This window comes from Gnatocerus cornutus, chromosome 3 (assembly GCF_029298725.1).
Source record: "Gnatocerus cornutus isolate USDA-ARS CGAHR chromosome 3, icGnaCorn1.1, whole genome shotgun sequence".
Classification (NCBI taxonomy): Eukaryota; Metazoa; Arthropoda; class Insecta; order Coleoptera; family Tenebrionidae; genus Gnatocerus; species Gnatocerus cornutus.
The window spans coordinates 19,770,056-19,791,228 of NC_142235.1; the positions used below are offsets into that span (position 1 = coordinate 19,770,056).

At 31.6% G+C, this 21,173-nt stretch overlaps 2 protein-coding genes across 4 annotated transcripts in view; one reads left to right on the forward strand and one right to left on the reverse strand.

Annotated features, from left to right (window-relative positions):
- Window positions 1–557: 557 nt before the first annotated feature.
- Window positions 558–6,677, reverse strand: Ccdc114 (Coiled-coil domain containing protein 114). The gene is made up of 5 exons (XM_088032426.1): window positions 6,420–6,677; window positions 1,718–2,350; window positions 1,129–1,675; window positions 977–1,080; window positions 558–925 (listed from the first exon to the last, which is right to left on the reverse strand). Exons 1-5 carry the CDS (start codon window positions 6,666–6,668, stop codon window positions 902–904), a joined length of 1,557 nt encoding a protein of 518 aa, XP_087888552.1. The 5' UTR covers window positions 6,669–6,677; the 3' UTR covers window positions 558–901.
- Window positions 6,678–6,684: 7 nt separating this feature from the next.
- The window catches only part of LOC148177878 (bicaudal D-related protein homolog), a 48,594-nt gene continuing 34,105 nt past the window's right edge, over window positions 6,685–21,173 (forward strand). For 2 of the 3 annotated variants that reach the window (XM_088032427.1, XM_088032428.1), the window contains exon 1: window positions 12,919–13,214. In XM_088032427.1, coding sequence (XP_087888553.1) covers window positions 12,999–13,214 — 216 coding nt within the window. In that variant the 5' untranslated portion in view covers window positions 12,919–12,998. Of the gene's footprint in view, window positions 6,818–12,914; window positions 13,215–21,173 lie in introns of those variants that run through there. The other variant, XM_088032429.1, reaches the window with a different exon arrangement.

Below are 21,173 nucleotides of genomic sequence, written 5' to 3' on the forward strand. Positions count from 1 at the left end.
TGGTTTAAATTTAAAAATTTTAGAGCGACGGGGACAAATTTTAGAAATTTTTATTTAGAGAATTCACAAAAAAATCTATAATTTCCATTCGGCCCTGTAATTGTGGTAGTTTTAATGCCAACGTAATAAAATTTGAGAATCTTTGCTACTTGTGAGTGGTTAATCCTCTATTCTAAAATTCAAAATTGTATAACGACGAAAACCAATGTCAGAAATTTTTATTTATAGAATAAACCAAAAATTTCTAATATTTTGCATTTGACCCTGTATTTGTAGTAATTTTAATGCGAACATAACGAAATTTGGGGACCTTGCTACTTTTGAGTCGCTAATTAATTGGTTTAAATTTAAAATTTTTAAAGCAACGGGGACAAATTTTAGAAATTTTTGTTTAGAGAATGCACAAAAAATCTATATTTTACATTCGACCTTGTAATTTTAGTGATTCTAATGCCAACGTAACGAAATTTGGAAATCTTGCTACTTTTGAGTCGCTAATTCTCTGGTTTAAATTTCAAAATTTTAAAGCTACGGAGACAAATTTAAGAAATTTTTATTAAAAGAATGGACAAAAAATTTCCAAAATTTTACATTTGGCTCTGCAATTTTAGTAATTTTAATGCCAACGTAATGAAATTTAAAAAACTTGCTATTTTTGTATGCAGAATTCACTGTTCTAAATTTGCAAATTTTAGAGCAACGGGAACAAATTTTAGAATTTTTTATTTATAGAATGAACCAAAAATTTCTAATATTTTGCATTCGGTTCTGTAATCTTGGTAGTTTTAATGCCAGAGTACGATACAACATTTTTCAGCTAAATCTCACAAAAACACAAAGAGGAAGAATGCAATGAGGTTTAATGTAGTGTTTTACAGTACTAGTCCGCTAAAGTGACATTCTAGCGCGCCCGTTTCTTCATTAGCTGCAAGCACAGAATCAAAATGTATCCTTTATCGGACTCAAATATACTCACAGATTTTTCTTTAAAATAGACTGCGGTTATCAAACCGGATACTTTCTTCTCAATCAACCCCAAATAAACCAAAACGTTGTCTTCATTAACTTCAGGTTTCTCAGCTAAAAAAATTAAAACAATCATTAAATAATTTCGAAACTCAACTTTACTTAGCAAGTCTAAAATGGGAGCAAAATCGCATCCAACTTGCACAAAAATATCTTGAATTCCTTCCAGAACTCCCTGTAATTCGCTCTCGGTCTGATTGAGCTCTTCCTCGTCTTTATCAGCTTGAGTTTTGGCCTTCTCTAGTTCCTTGGTCAAGCTTTCTAAAGACTCTTTCTCCTTTTGAGCTTTCAGCTCGCAGATTTCCTTCTGCTCCTCAATGGTACTTTTCATTTCATTGATACTCTCATTGAGAACCTCCAGTTCGTGATTAAGTTCGTTAACATAATTGAAGAGAGCAAAATTCTCTTCTTCTTGCTTCGTGTACTTCACAGCGATCCGTTCAACATCTTCTTCATTACAAAACGTCTTAATTTTATCGAGCGTCTCTTGGTACATCTTCACCTGTCGCTCAAGTTCTTCTTTTTCCTGTTCTTTCTTCTTCATTTCCTTCTCTTCCAAGTCCCTCATGACGCGCTTCTGCCCTTTGATGGTAAGAAACTCTCTTAATTTCCCGTCGTGGTCAAGCTGACGCTGCATTTCCCTCATTTCCTAGAAGAAAATTAGATTTTTCCAAGAGTTGTACCAACAAACCTGAGTGTGGCTAATGAGGTCGTTGTGAGCTCTTATTTTAAGCGCTTGTAACTTCGAGCACCACTCTTCTCTTTGGTCGTACGCCATCGTCGCTTGTTCGATCAAATCCAGCATGAACTTCTTTCCGGTGTTGAGATCAAAAAGAAGTTTTTCCCAAATGGCGTTGAATTTCGTCCTCTCTTTTAATAAGTGGTCAATTTCCTCCCTCATCTGCTTGTTTTCGGTCAAAACGGCACAAAACCGTTTGATAACAGTGTCGAGTTTATTCTCCAACATCTTCACTGACTTCTGTCCGGATTTGATGCGCTCTTGGTACTCACCATCGGTCACCTCTTTTAGTCTGAGTTTCTCGACCTTTTTCTCGGTTTTCTTAATTTGTTGGTCGATTTCTTCTAATCTGAACTTCTCTTTTTGGAGGAGAGTTACGATTTCTTCGTGTTTTTTTAGGAGAGCTTGAAGCTCGCCGGAGATTTTCAAGTCTTTGCGCTTTTGGTTGTCGGAGGTTGCTACTTTGATGTCGGACATTAGGTCTTCTTTTTCTTTTCGTAAACGGGCGATTATTCGGCGTTGTTTTTTGAGTTTGTTGGTGATCTCGTCGAGGAAGGCTCTTCGGTCGCCTTCCATGATGCGGTACTGAGAGGAAATGAGAAAATGATCAAAGTGGAGATTTTTCCAAAAGATGAAAATTAGTAATTTCTATGCCAATGTAATGAAGTTTAAGAAACTTGCCGTTTTTTAATGGCTAATTCACTGTACTAAATCTTAAAATTTTAGAGCAACGAGAATAAATTTTAGAAACTTTCATTGAAAGGTGGAGCAAACATTTCAAATATTTTGCATTCGGACCCGTAATTTTAGTAATTTTAATGCCAACGTACAGAAATTTGAGAAACTTGCTACTTTTGAGTGGCTAATTTACTCTTCTAAAATTCAAAATTTTAAAACGACAGACAAATTTTAGAAATTTTTATTTTTCGAATAGGCAAAAATTTCATAATTTTGCATTCGGCAATGTAATTTTTCCAATTTCAATGCTAGCGGAATGAAATTTGGGGAGCTTGCTACTTTTGAGTGGCTAATTCACTGTTCTAAATTTCAAAATTTTAGAGCAACGAAAACAAATTTTAGAAATTTTCATTTACAGAATGGGCTAAAAATTTACAAAATTTTGCATTCCGCCCTGTAATTTTGGCAGTTTTAATGCTAAAGTAATAAAATTTGAGGAACTTCCTACTTTCAAGTGGCTTATTTACAAGTCTAAATCTCAAAATTTTAGAAATTTTTATTTATCGAATGAATCGAAATTTTCCAATATTTTGAATTTGGCCCTGGAATTTTGGTAATTTTAATGCTAACGTAATAAACTTGCTATTTTTTAATAATTTATTTACTGGTTTAAATCTCAAAATTTTAGAACGACGAAAACAAATTCAAGTGGCCAGTTTACTGCTCAAAATTTTATAGCAACAGGGTCAAATTTTAGAAATGTTTAGTTACAAACTGGACCAAAAATTTCCAATATTTTGCATTCGGCCCTGTAATTTTTGTAGTTTTAATGCTAACATAATGAAATTAGAGGAATTTGCTACTTTTAAATGACTCATTTATTGATCAAAATCTCAAAATTTTAGAGCAACGAGTACAAATTTTAGAAATTTTTATTTATAGAATAAAAAAACAATCCAAAATTTTGCATTCGGCCCTGTAATTTTGGTAATTTTAATGCTAACGTAATTTGCTACTTTTGAACGACTTATTTAGTGGCCCAAATCTCAAAATTTTAGCGCGATGAAGACAAATTTTAGAAACGTTTATTTATAGAATGAATGAAAATTTCCAATATTTTGGATTTGACCCTGTAATTTTTGTAATTTTAATGCTAATGTAAAAAATTTAAATTTACTAGTTTAAATTTCAAAATTTTGGAGCAACGAGTACAAATTTTAAAAATTTTTATTTATCGAATGGGTTAAATTTTTTTTAAATTTTGCATTCGACCCTGTAATTTTTGTAATTTTAATGCCAACGTAATGAAATTTGGAGAGATCACTTCTTTTGAGCGACCAATTTACTGGTCAAAATTTTAAAATTTTAGGGCAACAGGGTCAAATTTTAGAAATTTTTATTTATCGAATGAAGCGAAATTTTCTAATATTTTGCATTCGGTCCTGTAATTTTGGTAATTTTAATGCTAACGTAATAAACTTGCTATTTTTTAATAATTTATTTACTGGTTGGAATCTCAAAATTTTAGAACGACGAGAGCAAATTCAATTGGCCAGTTTACTGCTCAAAATTTTATAGCAACAAGGTCAAATTTTAGAAATGTTTAGTTACAAACTGGACCAAAAATTTCCAATATTTTGCATTCGGCTCTGCAATTTTTGTAATTTTAATGCTAACATAATGAAATTAGAGCAATTTGCTACTTTTAAATGACTCATTTATTGATCAAAATCTCAAAATTTTAGAGCAACGAGTACAAATTTTAGAAATTTTTATTTATAGAATAAAAAAAAAATTCCAAAATTTTGCATTCGGCCCTGTAATTTTGGTAATTTTAATGCTAACGTAATTTGATACTTTTGAACGACTTATTTAGTGGCCCAAATCTCAAAATTTTAGAGCGATGAAGACAAATTTTAGAAACGTTTATTTATAGAATGAATGAAAATTTCCAATATTTTGGATTTGACCCTGTAATTTTTGTAATTTTAATGCTAATGTAAAAAAATTTAAAATTACTAGTTTAAATTTCAAAATTTTGGAGCAACGAGTACAAATTTTAAAAATTTTTATTTATCAAATGGGTTAAATTTTTTTAAAATTTTGCATTCAGCCCTGTAATTTTTGTAATTTTAATGCCAACGTAATGAAATTTGGAGAGATCACTACTTTTGAGCGACCAATTTACTGGTCAAAATTTTAAAATTTTATGGCAACAGGGTCAAATTTTAGAAATTTTTATTTATCGAATGAACCGAAATTTTCCAATATTTTGCATTCGGCCCTGTAATTTAGGTAATTTTAATGTCAACGTATTGAACTTTGGGAACCTTGCTACTTTTGAGTCGCAAATTCTCTGTCCTAAATCTCAAAATTTTAGAGCAATGGGAACAAATTTTAGAAATTTTTATTTATCGAATGAACCGAAATTTTCCAATATTTTGCATTCGGCCCTGTAAGTTTCGTAATTTTAATGCTAGAATAATGAAATTTAAGGAACTTACTACTTTTGAGTAGCCAATTTACTGCTCAAAATGTTAGAGCAACAGAGTCAAATTTTAGAAATGTTTAGTTACAAACTGGATCAAAAATTTCCAATATTTTGCATTCGGCCCTGTAATTTTTGTAATTTTAATGCTAACATAATGAAATTAGGGAAACTTGCCACTTTTGAATGACTCATTTATTGATCTAAATCTCAAAATTTTAGAGCAACGAGTACAAATTTTAGAAATTTTTATTTATAGAATAAACAAAAAATTTCCAAAATTTTGCATTCGGCCCTGTAATTTAGGTAATTTTAATGCCAACGTATTGAAATTTAGGAACCTTGCTACTTTTAAGTCTCTAATTTTCTGTTCTAAATCTCAAAATTTTTGACCAACGGGAACAAATCTTAGAAATTTTTATTTACAGTGAACAAAAAATTTCCAAAATTTTGCATTCGGCCCTGTAATTTTGGTAATTTTAATGCTTACGTAATTTGCTACTTTTGAACGACTTGTTTACTGGCCCAAATCTCAAAATTTTAGCGCGATGAAGACAAATTTTAGAAACTTTTATTTATAGAATGAATGAAAATTTCCAATATTTTGGATTCGACCCTGTAATTTTAATGCTAATGTAATAAAATTTAAGGAACTTGCTACTTTTGAGCAACTCATTTACTGGTTTAAATTTCAAAATTTTGGAGCAACAAGTACAAATTTTAGAAATTTTTATTTATCAAATGTGTTAAAAAAATTTAAAATTTTGCATTCGGCCCTGTAATTTTAGTAATTTGAATGCCAACGTAATGAAATTCAGAGAGCTCACTACTTTTGAGTGACCAATTTATTACTCAAAATTTTAAAATTTTAGAGCAACAGGGTCAAATTTTAGAAATTTTTGGTTACAGAATGGACCAAAAACTTCTAATATTTTGCATTCGGCCCAGTAACTTTGCCAGTTTTAATGTCAGCGTAATGAAATTTGAAGGATTTACCATTTTTGAGCAGCTAATTCACTGTTGTAAATCTCAAGATTTTAGAGCAACAGGAACAAATTTTAGAAATTTCCAAAAATTTGCATTTGGTTCTGTAATTTTGGTAATTTTAATGCCAACAAAATAAAATTTCGAGAACTTGCTACTTTTGAGTTGCCAATTCACTGTTCTAAATTTCAAAATTTTAGAACAACGGAAACAAATTTTAGAAATTTTTGGACGCAAAAACTTTTTAGGTTCGTTTTAAAAACATTTTTAGCTAAAGCTCCAAAAAATGCAATCAACCATCAAATGTTAAAAAAAACAAAAAAAATACATTTTTTGCGTAAAATGCAGAATCCTAAAAAATTACCGAAAACGCGAAAAAATATGTCATAACAACTGCTTGGAATGAAGTCGGAAAAAGCCTCATTTTATAGACTTATAAGAGTCCGTAAAACAGCAATTTTTGGCAGCGCGCACAAATAACTTTTTCAAATAACTTCGAGTTACCTGTCGCTGCAGCCTGGTCAGTTCCGCTTCGGCCATCATCTCCATGTCCAACTGGTCAGCAGCCATCGGATTCCTTGCTTTATCCATTTTCTTCTTCAAACTGTTGCTATGACCCTTTATCAACAACCATAAAATCGATGACGGTACACCTTCGTCATAATCAATAATTTTCCCGAAACGCTTTCTCCATCTGCGCATGCCCCAGGTGCAAATCGCGGTGTCTTTGAAACCAAACACGTTTAGTTCCATTTAGTTCGTTCCTCGCAACGTTACGAGACAGGTGTTGTGTCTGTGTTGGTGTTGTCGTTTTTTGTTTTATTTTTGAGTTCGTTTGCTGTGTTGTTACCTGTGCTTTAACGGATTACACCTGTAAACTTTTGGATTTTGTTGTTATCAAGGTACAGTGGGATTAACAATGATTATAACGGGATTTTTCATTTCGGTGGTGTCAAGGCCTGCTTTGAATTTCATCATTCCGCGTTATGCTCAGGTTACTTGATGCTTCTGATAAAGAGTTTAAGACACGTTCTGTTTATTTTCTTTTTCTGCGTAATAATCACGGAGTACACAAAGGAAAATTACTAAATGGAAAATATGTTTTCAGTCTGTTTTATTAACGAAGGGTGAACTAATCGGAAAACGTATAGTTGTCATAGTTACGGGCATTTAAACATAACAGGTAGGAACGACAATTAATGCATTCCATAGCACTGAGTCTCTTGATTGAGCTTTTTTAATATTTCCGGTTAGGCTCATTCAACTTTGTGGTGTTTTAAAGCTTGAAGTGGAAATGCATTCATAGCATAAAGAAAATGTCGGTTTTTGGGTTCACGATTACTTGCCCAACTAACGGAGCAACGTAAAAGAAGCTTCAAGTTTAACATAACGTTATGTTATAACATAAGTTGACTTTTATTAATTGCATCATTAATCGAACATCTGACCACGTCGTTACGATTATTTATAATAAATGGAGACGTTGCCAGTTTGACAGTTGCATCTCTCATGTTGACTAGAAATGTCAAAACAAAAAGTGCTACCAACTTGAAGAGAACTCCACGCCTCCTGGATTTAAAACGGTTTCATTTTTTCGGGTAGTTTTGAAAATTTTTGATTTCCCGTTTCGAAATTGATTATTTAGTCTGAAATTAACTGTTTTGTATTCTTTCCGCAGCCATGAAATCAAGCGTGGGGCTCTTTTTTAAAACACATCAAAGGAATGTAATTTAAAATGCAGATTTGAAATTCTTGACTAAAAGTTACCTGAGCAGTACCTAATCTGCAGGTATGTTTAACGCTATTGTTACTTTCAGAGTGTCATAAAACGGTTCTGTTTTCTGGGAAATTTCAATGAGTTTTTCCCAAATGTTGACTAATGCTATTTCTGGTACAGAGAGCATGTTTTTTATTATTTTTAATCTCGCTTATTTTTGGGGCTCATTGTGCGCAGAATTTCGCGGAGATTTCTAATCTGTGCTTAAAATCTACGTACGACTATAAATAACCGAGTTATGGTCGTTTAAAATTTTCGATAGTTGATTTCTATTTTTTAAATTAATTGACCAATCTTGAAATTTAAGTGACATTGACTTCTTGGCGATAATGATGTGCTAAAATCCTCCAAGTTTGTTTACATCAACAAGCTTCATTTAGCTAAGTTAGCACTTGAGTCAAAGTTCTAAGAATAGACTCTGTATCCTTATGAAGAGAATTTTTTTCCATTGCGTTTTGCAATGAATGAAAAATATTTGAAATTTTTGGCTTGTCTTGAAAATAAAAGTTTTTAAAATCCGTCTCTGTTGTTAAAAAAAAATGAGATTTGGTACAGATAGGCAACATGTTAGAGATAATAAATTTTTCAAATTTCAAATTGCTAATGTCAAAACTACGAAAATTACAGATCCGATTTGAAAATATTGAAAATTTTTGGCCCGTGTTGAAAACAAAATTTTCTAAAATCCGTCCCTGATGTTAAAAAAAATTGGTATTTAGTACAGACAGTCAGCAAACTAAAACTAGTAATTTCTCCAAATTTCATTGCTCTAGCATCGAAACTACCAAAATTACATACCCGAATAAAAAAATGGGAAATTTTTGGCTAGTTTTGAAAATAAAAATTTCTAAAATCCGTTCCTGTTCAAAAAATTTGAAATTTGGTGCAGACAGTCAACAAGTTAGACCTAGTAACTTCTCTAAATTCAGTTCCACTAAATTTAAAACTACTAAAGTTACAGATCCAATTTGAAAATATCGGAAATTTTTGGCCCGTCTTGAAAACAAAAATTTCTAAAATTTGTCTCACTTGTTCAAAAAATTTGAAATTTAGGACAGACAGTCAACAAGTCAAAACTAGTAATCTATCAAAATTTCATTGTTCTAGGGTCGAAACTACCAAAATTACCGGTCTGAATGTAAAACATTGGAAATTTTTGGCTGGTCTTGAAAATAAAAATTTCTAAAATCCGTCCCTGTTCAAAAAATTTGACATTTGGTAGAGACAGTCGACACGTTAGGGATAATAACCTCTCCAAATTTCATTTTGCTAATGTCAAAACTACTAAAGTTACAAATCCGATTGAAAATATTGAAAATTTTTGGCCCTCTTGAAAACAAAAATTTGTATAATTTGTCCCGGTTGTTCAAAAAATTAGGTATTTAGCACAGATAGTCAAATAGTCAAAACTAGTAATCTCTCCAAATTTTATTGCCCTATCAGCAAAAGTACCAAAATTACATGTCCGAATGAAAAATATTGGAAAATTTTGGCTCGTTTTGAAAATAAAAATTTCTAAAATCCGTCCCTGTTAAAAAAATTTGAGATTTGGTTCAGACAGTCAACATGTTAAAGATAGTAACCTCTTTAAATTTCATTCAGCTAATGTCAAAACTACTAAAGTTACAGGTCCAATTTGAAAATATTGGAAATTTTTGGCTCTCTTTAAAACAAAAATTTGTAAAATTTGTTCCGGTTGTTTAAAAAATTTGTTATTGAGCACTGACAGCCAAATAGTCAAAACTGGTAATCTCTCAAAATTTCATTGTCATAGCAGCAAAAGTACTGAAATTACATGTCCGAATGAAAAATATTGGAAAATTTTGGCTCGTTTTGAAAATAAAAATATCTAAAATCCGCCCCTGTTGTTTAAAAAATTTGAGATTTCGTACAGACAGTCAACATGTTAGAGATAATAACCTCTCCAAATTTCATTTTGCTAATGTCAAAACTACAAAAGTTACAGATCCGATTGAAAATATTGAAAATTTTTGGCCCTCTTGAAAACAAAAATTTGTCCTGGTTATTCAAAAAATTAGGTATTTAGCACAGACAGTCAAATAGTCAAAACTAGTAATCTCTCCAAATTTCATTGCCCTAGTAACGAAACTACAAAAATTACATGTCCGAAAGAAAAATATTGGAAATTTCTAAAATCCGTCCCTGTTGTTAAAAAAAAGTTGAGATTTAGAACAGACATTGAACAAGTCAAATTTAGGAACATCTCTAAATTTCATTGCTCTAGCATCGAAACTACCAAATTTACATATCCGAATGAAAAATATTGAAAATTTTTGGCTCGCCTTGAAAACAAAAATTTCTAAAATCCGTCCCTGTTGTTCAAAAATATTGAGATTTGGTTCAGACAGTCGACATGTTAGGGATAGTAACCTCTTCAAATTTCAATCCGCTAATGTCAAAACTACAAAAGTTACAGGTCCGATTATAAAATATTGAAAATTTTTGGCCCTCTTGAAAACAAAAATTTGTAAAATCCGCTCTGGATATTCAAAAAATTAGGTATTTAGCACAGACAGTCAAATAGTCAAAACTAGTAATCTCTTCAAATTTGATTGCCCTATCAGCAAAAGTACCAAAATTATATGTCCGAATAAAAAATATTGGAAAATTTTGGCACATTTTGAAAATAAAAATTTCTAAAATCCGTCCCTGTTGTTAAAAAAATTTGAGATTTGGTTCAGACAGTCAACATGTTAAAGATAGTAACCTCTTTAAATTTCATTCAGCTAATGTCAAAACTACTAAAGTTACAGGTCCTATTTGAAAATATTGGAAATTTTTGGCTCTCTTTAAAACAAAAATTTGTAAAATTTGTTCCGGTTTAAAAAATTTGTTATTGAGCACTGACAGTCAAATAGTCAAAACTAGTAATCTCTCTAAATTTCATTGTCATAGTAGCAAAAGTACTGAAATTACATGTCCGAATGAAAAATATTGGAAAATTTTGGCTCGTTTTGAAAATAAAAATATCTAAAATCCGCCCCTGTTGTTTAAAAAATTTGAGATTTCGTACAGACAGTCAACATGTTAGAGATAATAACCTCTCCAAATTTCATTTTGCTAATGTCAAAACTACAAAAGTTACAGATCCGATTGAAAATATTGAAAATTTTTGGCCCTCTTGAAAACAAAAATTTGTCCTGGTTATTCAAAAAATTAGGTATTTAGCACAGATAGTCAAATAGTCAAAGCTAGTAATCTCTCCAAATTTTATTGCCCTATCAGCAAAAGTACCAAAATTACATGTCCGAATGAAAAATATTGGAAAATTTTGGCTCGTTTTGAAAATAAAAATTTCTAAAATCCGTCTCTGTTGTTAAAAAAATTTCAGATTTGGTTCAGATAGTCAACATGTTAAAGATAGTAACCTCTTGAAATTTCATTCAGCTAATGTCAAAACTACTAAAGTTACAGGTCCAATTTGAAAATATTGGAAATTTTTGGCTCTCTTTAAAACAAAAATTTGTAAAATTTGTTCCGGTTGTTTAAAAAAATTGTTATTGAGCACTGACAGCCAAATAGTTAAAACTGGTAATCTCTCAAAATTTCATTTTCATAGCAGCAAAAGTACTGAAATTACATGTCCGAATGAAAAATATTGGAAAATTTTGGCTCGTTTTGAAAATAAAAATTTCTAAAATCCGTCCTTGTTGTTCAAAAAATTTGAGATTTGGTACAGACAGTCAAATAGTCAAAACTAGTAATCTCTCCAAATTTCATTGCCCTAGTAACGAAACTACAAAAATTACATGTCCGATAGAAAAATATTGGAAATTTCTAAAATCCGTCCCTGTTGTTAAAAAAAAGTTGAGATTTAGAACAGACATTGAACAAGTCAAAATTAGGAACATCTCTAAATTTCATTGCTCTAGCATCGAAACTACCAAATTTACATATCCGAATGAAAAATATTGAAAATTTTTGGCTCGCCTTGAAAACAAAAATTTCTAAAATCCGTCCCTGTTGTTCAAAAAATTTGAGATTTGGTACAGACAGTCGACATGTTAGGGATAGTAACCTCTTCAAATTTCAATCCGCTAATGTCAAAACTACAAAAGTTACAGGTCCGATTATAAAATATTGAAAATTTTTGGCCCTCTTGAAAACAAAAATTTCTAAAATCCGTTCCGGTTATTCAAAAAATTAGGTATTTAGCACAGACAGTCAAAACTAGTAATCTCTTCAAATTTGATTGCCCTATCAGCAAAAGTACCAAAATTACATGTCCAAATGAAAAATATTGGAAAATTTTGGCTCGTTTTGAAAATAAAAATATCTAAAATCCGCCCCTGTTGTTAAAAAAATTTGAGATTTGGTTCAGACAGTCAACATGTTAAAGATAGTAATCTCTCCAAATTTCATTCAGCTAATGTCAAAACTACTAAAGTTACAGGTCCGATTATAAAATATTGGAAATTTTTGGCCCGTCTTGAAAACAAAAACTTCTAAAAACCTTCCGGGTTGCTCAAAAAATTTAATATTAAGGACAGACAGTGAACAAGTCAAAAGTAGTAACCTCTCCAAATTTCATTGCTCTAGCATCAAAACTACAAAAATAAGAGGTCTGAATATGGCTGTACAATCTGAAATTGATTAGTAACCCCAATTTGTCATTTCAAATAGCCATAAAATATGGAAAATTTAATATTTTTCAGAGAATTTGGTTTTGAAACTCTTCTGAATTATACGCACATAATGTAGGTTATCACAGCATAATCAAACACTTTGTGTTGACAAAAGATACGTGTGATCCAAAACAATTTTGCATTTTCTTTGTTAATTGAAATCCACACCACTCAATTATAGGTAATAATATCCACCTCTGAAGGTTGCATTACATCCGTAGCAAACCGTTAAATGGCATTAGTAGAATTATAGAAACACTTTCAAACCTCCAAGCACCTAAAATCAATAGAATAATTTAAGGGAGCCCACGAAATGGAGGCCGTTTTTCGACCTTCATTCAAATAATGATGTGATCCCATTCTCAACAAACCCAGCTGTCTCTTTACGTTCCAACGTAAATATTCTCTTTACCTTCCCACTTGTCAAACGTATTAAATTAAATTTTTAATGACGAAATTTAATCAGCATTTGTCTCAAAAGCCATTTATTTCCCAAACAATACCAACTACGCAACTAGATTTCACTAAATAATGTGGCAACGTTGTGGTCACCTTCTCATTTTTTCCAATTTTCAGAATGCACAACTGAAGAACCACAATGGTGCCTTACACATTTCATCGGAGGATGTTTCACCGAACCCCAATCTTGTAATATCAGCTATGCTGAAATCTTTAGAAGATTACATAGTAGAAATGGAAAACCGAGGTGCCATAGAACACAACCAGAGCCTTTCGGAAGACGTGTGGACCCAGCTGCAGCAAAAAGAGAACGACTTGTTACTAGCGGCTGAACTAGGCAAAGCCCTTCTGGAGAAGAACGAAGAACTGAAGAAACAACATGACGCGGTCATCGAGGACTATTCGAAGAAGTTGGAGGTGAGTGAAAGGCGGCAAGATTTTATGTTACGGACGATTAACTTTGTTGTAACTATAACAAGTGGCTACTAGAATCGAGTTACGGAACTGTTAAGTAATCGAGCTACATTTGATTAAGAACTGGGCCGAATACTAAAAGCTTTCGTAATGTTAATTAAGATAAGAGGAAGTGGCCGAATAGGAATCTGCACCGTTGTACTATATGGCGGATAGGCAGTGATTGTGTGATCATTTTAACCATTATCGCTGTAAAATCGATAGATTCTAATTACCAAGGAGAGATTATCGAATCCGGATTTGCTCTATCATTGTTAAAATAACAGAATGACTCAGATATGGTTGTCAACTCCTAATAAGTTGAAATTTGAAAAAATGACTCAGAAAGAAAAATTATAATAAGCGCGCTGAACCTGCTTCATGACACACTTGAGAAGTGATGCTGAAAAACAAAAGATTGTTTTCGACAAGTGAATGACGGTTATTTGCATAGTATTGCTGTTGACAGTTCCTTTTTGCTTAGAGGTGTAGTTTCTAACAATTAGATCTAATTTTGATTATAATCGTCCCTGGAAAATCCGTCTGGTTGGTAGACTTGGACGAACATTCTGGTGGTTAACGCTTGGTGGTTTTTCATTGGAGTGCAGCTAGCTTCAAATCGAACTACCTCAGAATTACCTTCAAATAAAGGTCTAATTAGGACCGGAAATAATTTTAAAATATCGGACTTGTAATTTTGGTAGTTTCCATGATAGGGCAATGAAATTTGGAGAGATTACTAGTTTTGACTTGGTCACTGTTTTTCCCAAATCTCAAATTTTTTGAACAACAGGGACGGATTTTAGAGATTTTTGTTTTCAAGGCGAGCCAAAAATTTTCAATATTTTTCATTCGGATATGCAAATTTGGTAGTTTCGATGCTAGAGCAATGAAATTTAGAGATGTTCCTAATTTTGACTTGTTCAATGTCTGTTCTAAATCTCAATTTTTTTTTAACAACAGGGACGGATTTTAGAAATTTCCAATATTTTTCTTTCGGACATGTAATTTTTGTAGTTTCGTTACTAGGGCAATGAAATTTGGAGAGATTACTAGTTTTGACTATTTGACTGTCTGTACCAAATCTCAAAATTTTTGAACAACAAGGACGGATTATACAAATTTTTATATTCAAGACAAGCAAAAAATTTGCAATATTTTCCATTCGGACCTGTAATTTTAGTAGTTTTGACATTAGGGCAATGCAATTTACCAAAATTAATACTTTTAAGCTGTTGAGTGGTTGCCGTAAATCCCAAATTTTTTGAGCAACAGAGACGAATTTTAGGAATTTTTATTCTTGAGAAAACCAAAAAATTTTCAATATTGTAAATTAGGACTTAATTTTGGCAATTTTGACCGTAACGGTATAAATTTTAGCTAGATTATTACTTTTGATTTGTTGTTTGTTTGTCCCTAATTCCAATTTTTTTAGCAACGGACGGATTTTAGAAATTTTTATTTTTAAGACGAGCCAAAAATTTCCAGCAATCTACATTCGGACCTGTAATTTTTGCAGTTTTGACACTAGAGCAACGAAATTTTGCGATTTTATTACTTTTGATTTTTTAATTGTTTGTCTTAAATCCCAATTTTTTTGAGCAACAGAGACGGATTTTAGAAATTTTTATTTTCGAGGAGACCAAAAAATTTTAAATATTGTACAATGGGATCTCTAATTTTGGTAGTTTTGACACTAACGCAATGGAATTTTGTGAGATTTTTGCTTTTAATTTATTAACTGTTCCAAATTCCAAATTTTTTAAGCAACAGGGACGGATTTTAGAAACTTATTTTTAAGAAAAATTCCAACATTCTATATTCGGGTCTGTAATTTTGGTAGTTTTGACAATAAAGCAATGAAATTTAGCAAAACAATTACTTTTGGCTTGTTTATTGTTTGTATTAAATTTCAAATTTTTTGAATAACTGGAACGAATTTTACAAATTTTTGTTTTCAAGAGGGCCAACAATTTTCAATATTTTCAAATTGGATCTGTAACTTTAGTAGTTTTTACATTAGCGAATTGAAATTTGGAGAAGTTACTAGCCCTAACATGTCGACTGTCTGTACTTAATCTCAAATTTTTTTAACAACAGGGACGGATTTTAGAAATTTTTATTTTCAAAATGAGCCAAAATTTTCCAATATTTTTTATTCGGACATAATTTTGGTACTTTTGCTGATAGGGCAATCAAATTTGAATAGATTACTAGTTTTGACTATTTGACTGTCTGTGCTAAATACCTAATTTTTTGAATAACCGGAGCGGATTTTACAAATTTTTGTTTTCAAGAGGGCCAAAAATTTTCAATATTTTTCATTCGGATATATAAATTTGGTAGTTTCGATGCTAGAGCAATGAAATTTAGAGATGTTACTAATTTTGACTTGTTCACTGTCTATTCTAAATCTTAACTTTTTTTTAACAACAGGGACGGATTTTAGAAATTTTTATTTTCAAGAAGAGACAAAAATTTCCAATATTTTTCATTCAGACCTGTAATTTTGGTAGTTTTGAGGCTAGGGCATTGAAATTTGGAGAGATTACTAGTTTTGACTAGTTGACTGCCTATTACAAAATATAAAAATTTTTTGAACAACAGGGACGGATTTAAAAAAAATATATTTTCAAGACAGGCCAAAAATTTTTAATATTTTCAAATTTCAGTTTTAACATTAGCGGAATGAAATATAGAGAGCTTGTTATTTTTAACGAGCTGATTGTACCATATCTCAAATTTTTTGTATAACAGGGACGGATTTTAGAAATTTTTATTTTCAAAACGAGCCAAAAATTTCCAATTTTTTTTATTCAGGCCTGTAATTTTGGTAGTTTTAATGCTAGAGCAATGAAATTTAGGGAGATTACTAGTTTTGACTTGCTGACTGTCTATTTCAAATTTCAAATTTTTTGAATAACAGGGACGGATTTTACAAATTGTTATTTTCAAAACGAACCAAAAATTTTCAATATTTTTCATTCAGACCTGTAATTTTGGTAGTTTTGATGCTAGGGCAATGAAATTTAGAAAGATTACTAGTTTTGACCTGTTGACAGTTTGCCCTAAATACCAAATTTTTTTAACAGGGACAGATTTTAGAAATTTAAGTTTTCAAGACTGGCCAAAAATTTCCAATATTTTCAAATCGTTCTGTAACATTACTAATTTTGACATTGGCGGAACGACATTTCATTCCCCTAAATTTTGGATTCTGCGTAAAATTCTGCGTATAATGAGCACCAATAGTTTAAGATTGCTCCATAAATAAGCGAGATAGAATTCTTGGGTAAGAAAAACGATGGCAAAGACGTTTGAAATCTAAAACTGAATCTAATGTTCCTTCTTGAGGAAGGAAGTTCCATGAGATTAAGTCAGTTTCACTATTTTTAATTTGAATTATACGGTTGCGACGGCAGTTATTTAATTGGCCTAATTTCACAATTCCATTTAGTGTCGTCTTAAGAAATGTGCTCTATTGTTTATTTAAATTGTATCAATATTTTCTCTTTTCAAAAAAGATTATTAAGTAATGCTGCATTAGTTGCGGATCAAGCGAGAAATTCCTAGAAACGCCGGAAAGAATAGTTCTAAATTGTACTCCTATATAGAGAAGCTCAAAAAGAAGACGTGAAAATCTTAGAAATTTAATTCCCTCGCAAGAGCCACAAAAAAGTTCACAGAGGTGATTTCCGTATTATAATTTTCATCTCATTTGCAATCCCAACGTGGTTTCTGTAACGTTGTTCTTTTACTTTCTTCTAATGATAAATAATTACTTCCAACTAGTTATCTCTTTGGTGCAGAAGCAAAACATAATGTATAAATGAATGATTTAGATTATGGAAAGCAGGAACAAGGAGTGAAATCAAGAACGCTGAAAAAATCGAATTGTGGTTTTACCAACTAATTAGTTTCCAGTATTTGCAGAATTACCAATAGTAATAAAATAGTACAAATTTCCTCATCCGTTCATTAAAATTAAAAAACTATTTACACAGTTGGTCATCATGAGTTTCTTTAATTATCTCCAATCAACGTTGGTAGCACTGCAATCTGTCACCCTGAATTATATTTTTCAATTATTTGTATTCAGTTTTGCAACCAATGAGTGTTTGTTGTGCTTTTATCCTTCATTGTTGGTACTAAGTACATAATGCGCACTTGAGCAACTGGAAGATTAAGTAATCGCACCATTATTATAAAGTTTCTAATTAACATTTTTCAAGGATCTCGACCAAGAAAGCAACCTCTCCATATTTAACTTCCTTTGATAAAATGACTTCAGCAGGTTTAATAAAGTGATGATTCGCGTCGTTCTATGATGAATCGAAAACACATCACCGCATTATTTATAAAAATTTAAATATCGCAGTTATTTGCAATACGCGCGACCTGTTAATATTTAAAAAACCGTTGCAAAAAAAATCTGCTTTCACGGAGATTCCAAAACAAGATGCTAATGAAATCGCGTTTGAGTCATTTTTATCTTCAAATAAAAAATTACGTCACACGGATGTAGGTACCAACAAAACAAACTAAAATGATTCATAAGGTAAACGATTGTAATTAAAAGCTTTTTGCATAGCGCCAGGTAAAGTTTCTCTTTCTCGTCAAAATGAACGGAAAGAAGACATGATCACACTGTACAAGGTTGCAGAAAGGATATCCTACATTTTAATTGGCTATTATACGACGTGACGACACTGAACCTAACCTAATTTTTTAATCAATTTCTCTCAGCCAAGGTGATTGTTCTTAAAACAAAGAATTTTCGCTGATGAGCTGTCGATTTAGAGCAGAAAAGGGAAGTTTGGGAAAACAATAGCGGAAGCTGTAATAAGCAATTATTTTTTACACTTTCTATAAACCTAACACAATCGTGATCAATTTATTAGTTAACACGATTGGAAGAATTCTTGTCTTGGTAAAAAAGGTTCGCGAAAAATTCCATTCGATTTAAGACAATGATTGACGTCATTTCGGACGTCATTGTTGGGTCGAATTTGATTATGGCGAAGCGAAAAATTGATAAACATTTTATTAAAGGCTTTTACTGTTTACAGTTTATGTTTTATGTCTGTACGGATTGTTAATGATTTATTTATTGCCTTTGAAATGACACGATCGTTAGATGTATGTATGTACGAGTATGTATAGAATCAATACATTTTTGAAAAAAAAAATTCTATATAATATTCTTAAATTTTTTTTCTTCGTTGTTCTTGCAAGTCAATGGATTGATGGATAGTGTATTGGAAAGATAATTTAATAAGGTTTTCATTGACCTATGAAACCCATCGCTAGGATAAGTACTTTTCATGATATTTTTGAAAAACTGATCTCATGTCCCAAAAAACGCTTGTCTTCAAAATAAAAATTTCTAAAATTCGTCTGTGTTGTTCAAAAAATTTGAGATTTGGCACAGACAGTCAACTAGTTAGAGGTAGTAAGATCTCCAAATTTCATTCCGCTAATGTCAAAACTACTAAAGTTACAGATCCGATTTGAAAATGTTGGAAATTTTTGGCCCGTCTTGAAAACAAAAATTTCTAAAATCCGTCCCTGCTGTTAAAAAAAATTGGTATTTAGGACAGACACTCAACAAACCAAAACTATCTGTCCAAATTTCATTGCTCCAGCATCGAAACTACTAAAATTACATGTCCGAACGAAAAATATTGGAAATTTTTGGATCGTCTTAAAAATAAAATTTTTCAAAATCCGTCCCTGTTGTTGAAAAAAATTGAGATTTGGTATAAACAGTCAACTAGTTAGAGAAAGTAACCTCTCTAGGTTTCAAGCCGCTATTGTCAAAACTATTAAAGTTACAGATCCGATTTGAAAATACTGGAAATTTTTGGCCCTCCTTGAAAATAAATATTTCTAAAATTCGTCGCGGTTGTTCAAAAAAATTGAGATTTGGCACAGACAGTCAACATGTTAGAAATAGGAACCTCTCCAAATTTCATCTCGCTAATGTCAAAACTTCTAAAGTTACAGATCGAATTTGAAAATATTGGAAATTTTTGGCCAGTCTTGAAAACAAAAATTGCTAAAATCCGTCCCTGTTGTTCAAAAAATTTGGTATTTAGGACAGATACTCAACAAGCCAAAACTACAAATCTTTCCAAATTGCATTGCCCTAGCATTGAAACTACAAAAACTACATGTCCGAATGAAAAATATTGTAAATTTTTGGCTCGTCCTGAAAACAAAAATTTTGAAAATCCTGTTGTTTAAGAAATTTGAGATTTGGTACAGACAGTCAGCTAGTTAAAGATAGTAACGTCTCCAAATTTCATTCCGCTAATGTCAAAACTACTAAAGTTTCAAAACAGGTTTGAAAATATTAAAAAATTTTGGCTCGCCTTGAAAAAAAATTTCTAAAATCCGTCCCTGTTGTTAAAAAAATTGGTATTTAGGACAGACATCAACAAGCCAAAACTAAAAATCTGTCCAAATTTCATTGCTCCAGCATCGAAACTACTAAAATTACATGTCCGAACGAAAAATATTGGAAATTTTTGGCTCGTCTTAAAAATAGAAATTTTTAAAATCCGTCAATGTTGTTGAAAAAAATTGAGATTTGGTATAAACAGTCAACTAGTTAGAGAAAGTAACTTCTCTAGGTTTCAAGCCGCTATTGTCAAAACTATTAAAGTTACAGATCCGATTTGAAAATACTGGAAATTTTTGGTCCGCCTTGAAAACAAATATTTCTAAAATTCGTCCCGGTTGTTATAAAAAATTGGTATTTAAGACAGACACTTAACACGCCAAAACTAGTAATCTTTCCAAATTGCATTGCCCTAGCATTGAAACTACTAAAACTACATGTCCGAATGTTAAATATTGAAAATTTTTGGCCCGTCTTGAAAACAAAAATTTCTAAAATCCGTCCCTGCTGTTAAAAAAAATTGGTATTTAGGACAGACACTCAACTAACCAAAACTAAAAATTTGTCCAAATTTCATTGCTCCAGCATCGAAACTACTAAAATTACATGTCCGAACGAAAAATATTGGAAATTTTTGGATCGTCTTAAAAATAAAATTTTTCAAAATCCGTCCCTGTTGTTGAAAAAAATTGAGATTTGGTATAAACAGTCAACTAGTTAGAGAAAGAAACTTCTCTAGGTTTCAAGCCGCTATTGTCAAAACTATTAAAGTTACAGATCCGATTTGAAAATACTGGAAATTTTTGGCCCGCCTTGAAAACTAATTTTTCTAAAATTCATCCCGGTTGTTATAAAAAATTGGTATTTAAGACAGATACTTAACAAGCCAAAACTAGTAATCTTTCCAAATTGCATTGCCCTAGCATTGAAACTACTAAAACTACATGTCCGAATGAAAAATATTGAAAATTTTTGGCTCGTCTTTAAAACAAAAATTTCTAAAATCCGTCCCTGTCGTTGAAAATAATTGAGATTTGGCACGGAGAGTCAACTGGTTAGAAATAGTAACCTCTCCAAATTTCATTTCACTAGTGTCAAAACTACTAAAGTTACAGAACAGATTTGAAAATATCGAAATTTTTTGGCCCCTGTTGTCAAAAAATTTGAGATTTGGTATAGACAGTCAACATGTCCGCCCCTCTGATGCCCCAATTCGGCCAATATCTCGTTTACTTGTGAACCCAAATTGTGAAATTAGTGCAAAATCCTCTTAAACTTGCCCCAGATTTACCCTGCCAACTAAATAAACAACACTCGATTCCAAAGAAACCAAAAGTGGAAACAGCAATCCAACGAAAGTTACGTTCGATTTCGGTATCAATCGTTGAAGCGAAACTCGAAAAACCAACTAAAACTTGCGGTCATTTAAACTTTAAACGCAACAAACCAAACCTGATACAAGAGCAAAGTGGCTCCAACCTAAATTCTACCTTCTTGCAGATGTGGTACCTTGATTGCAC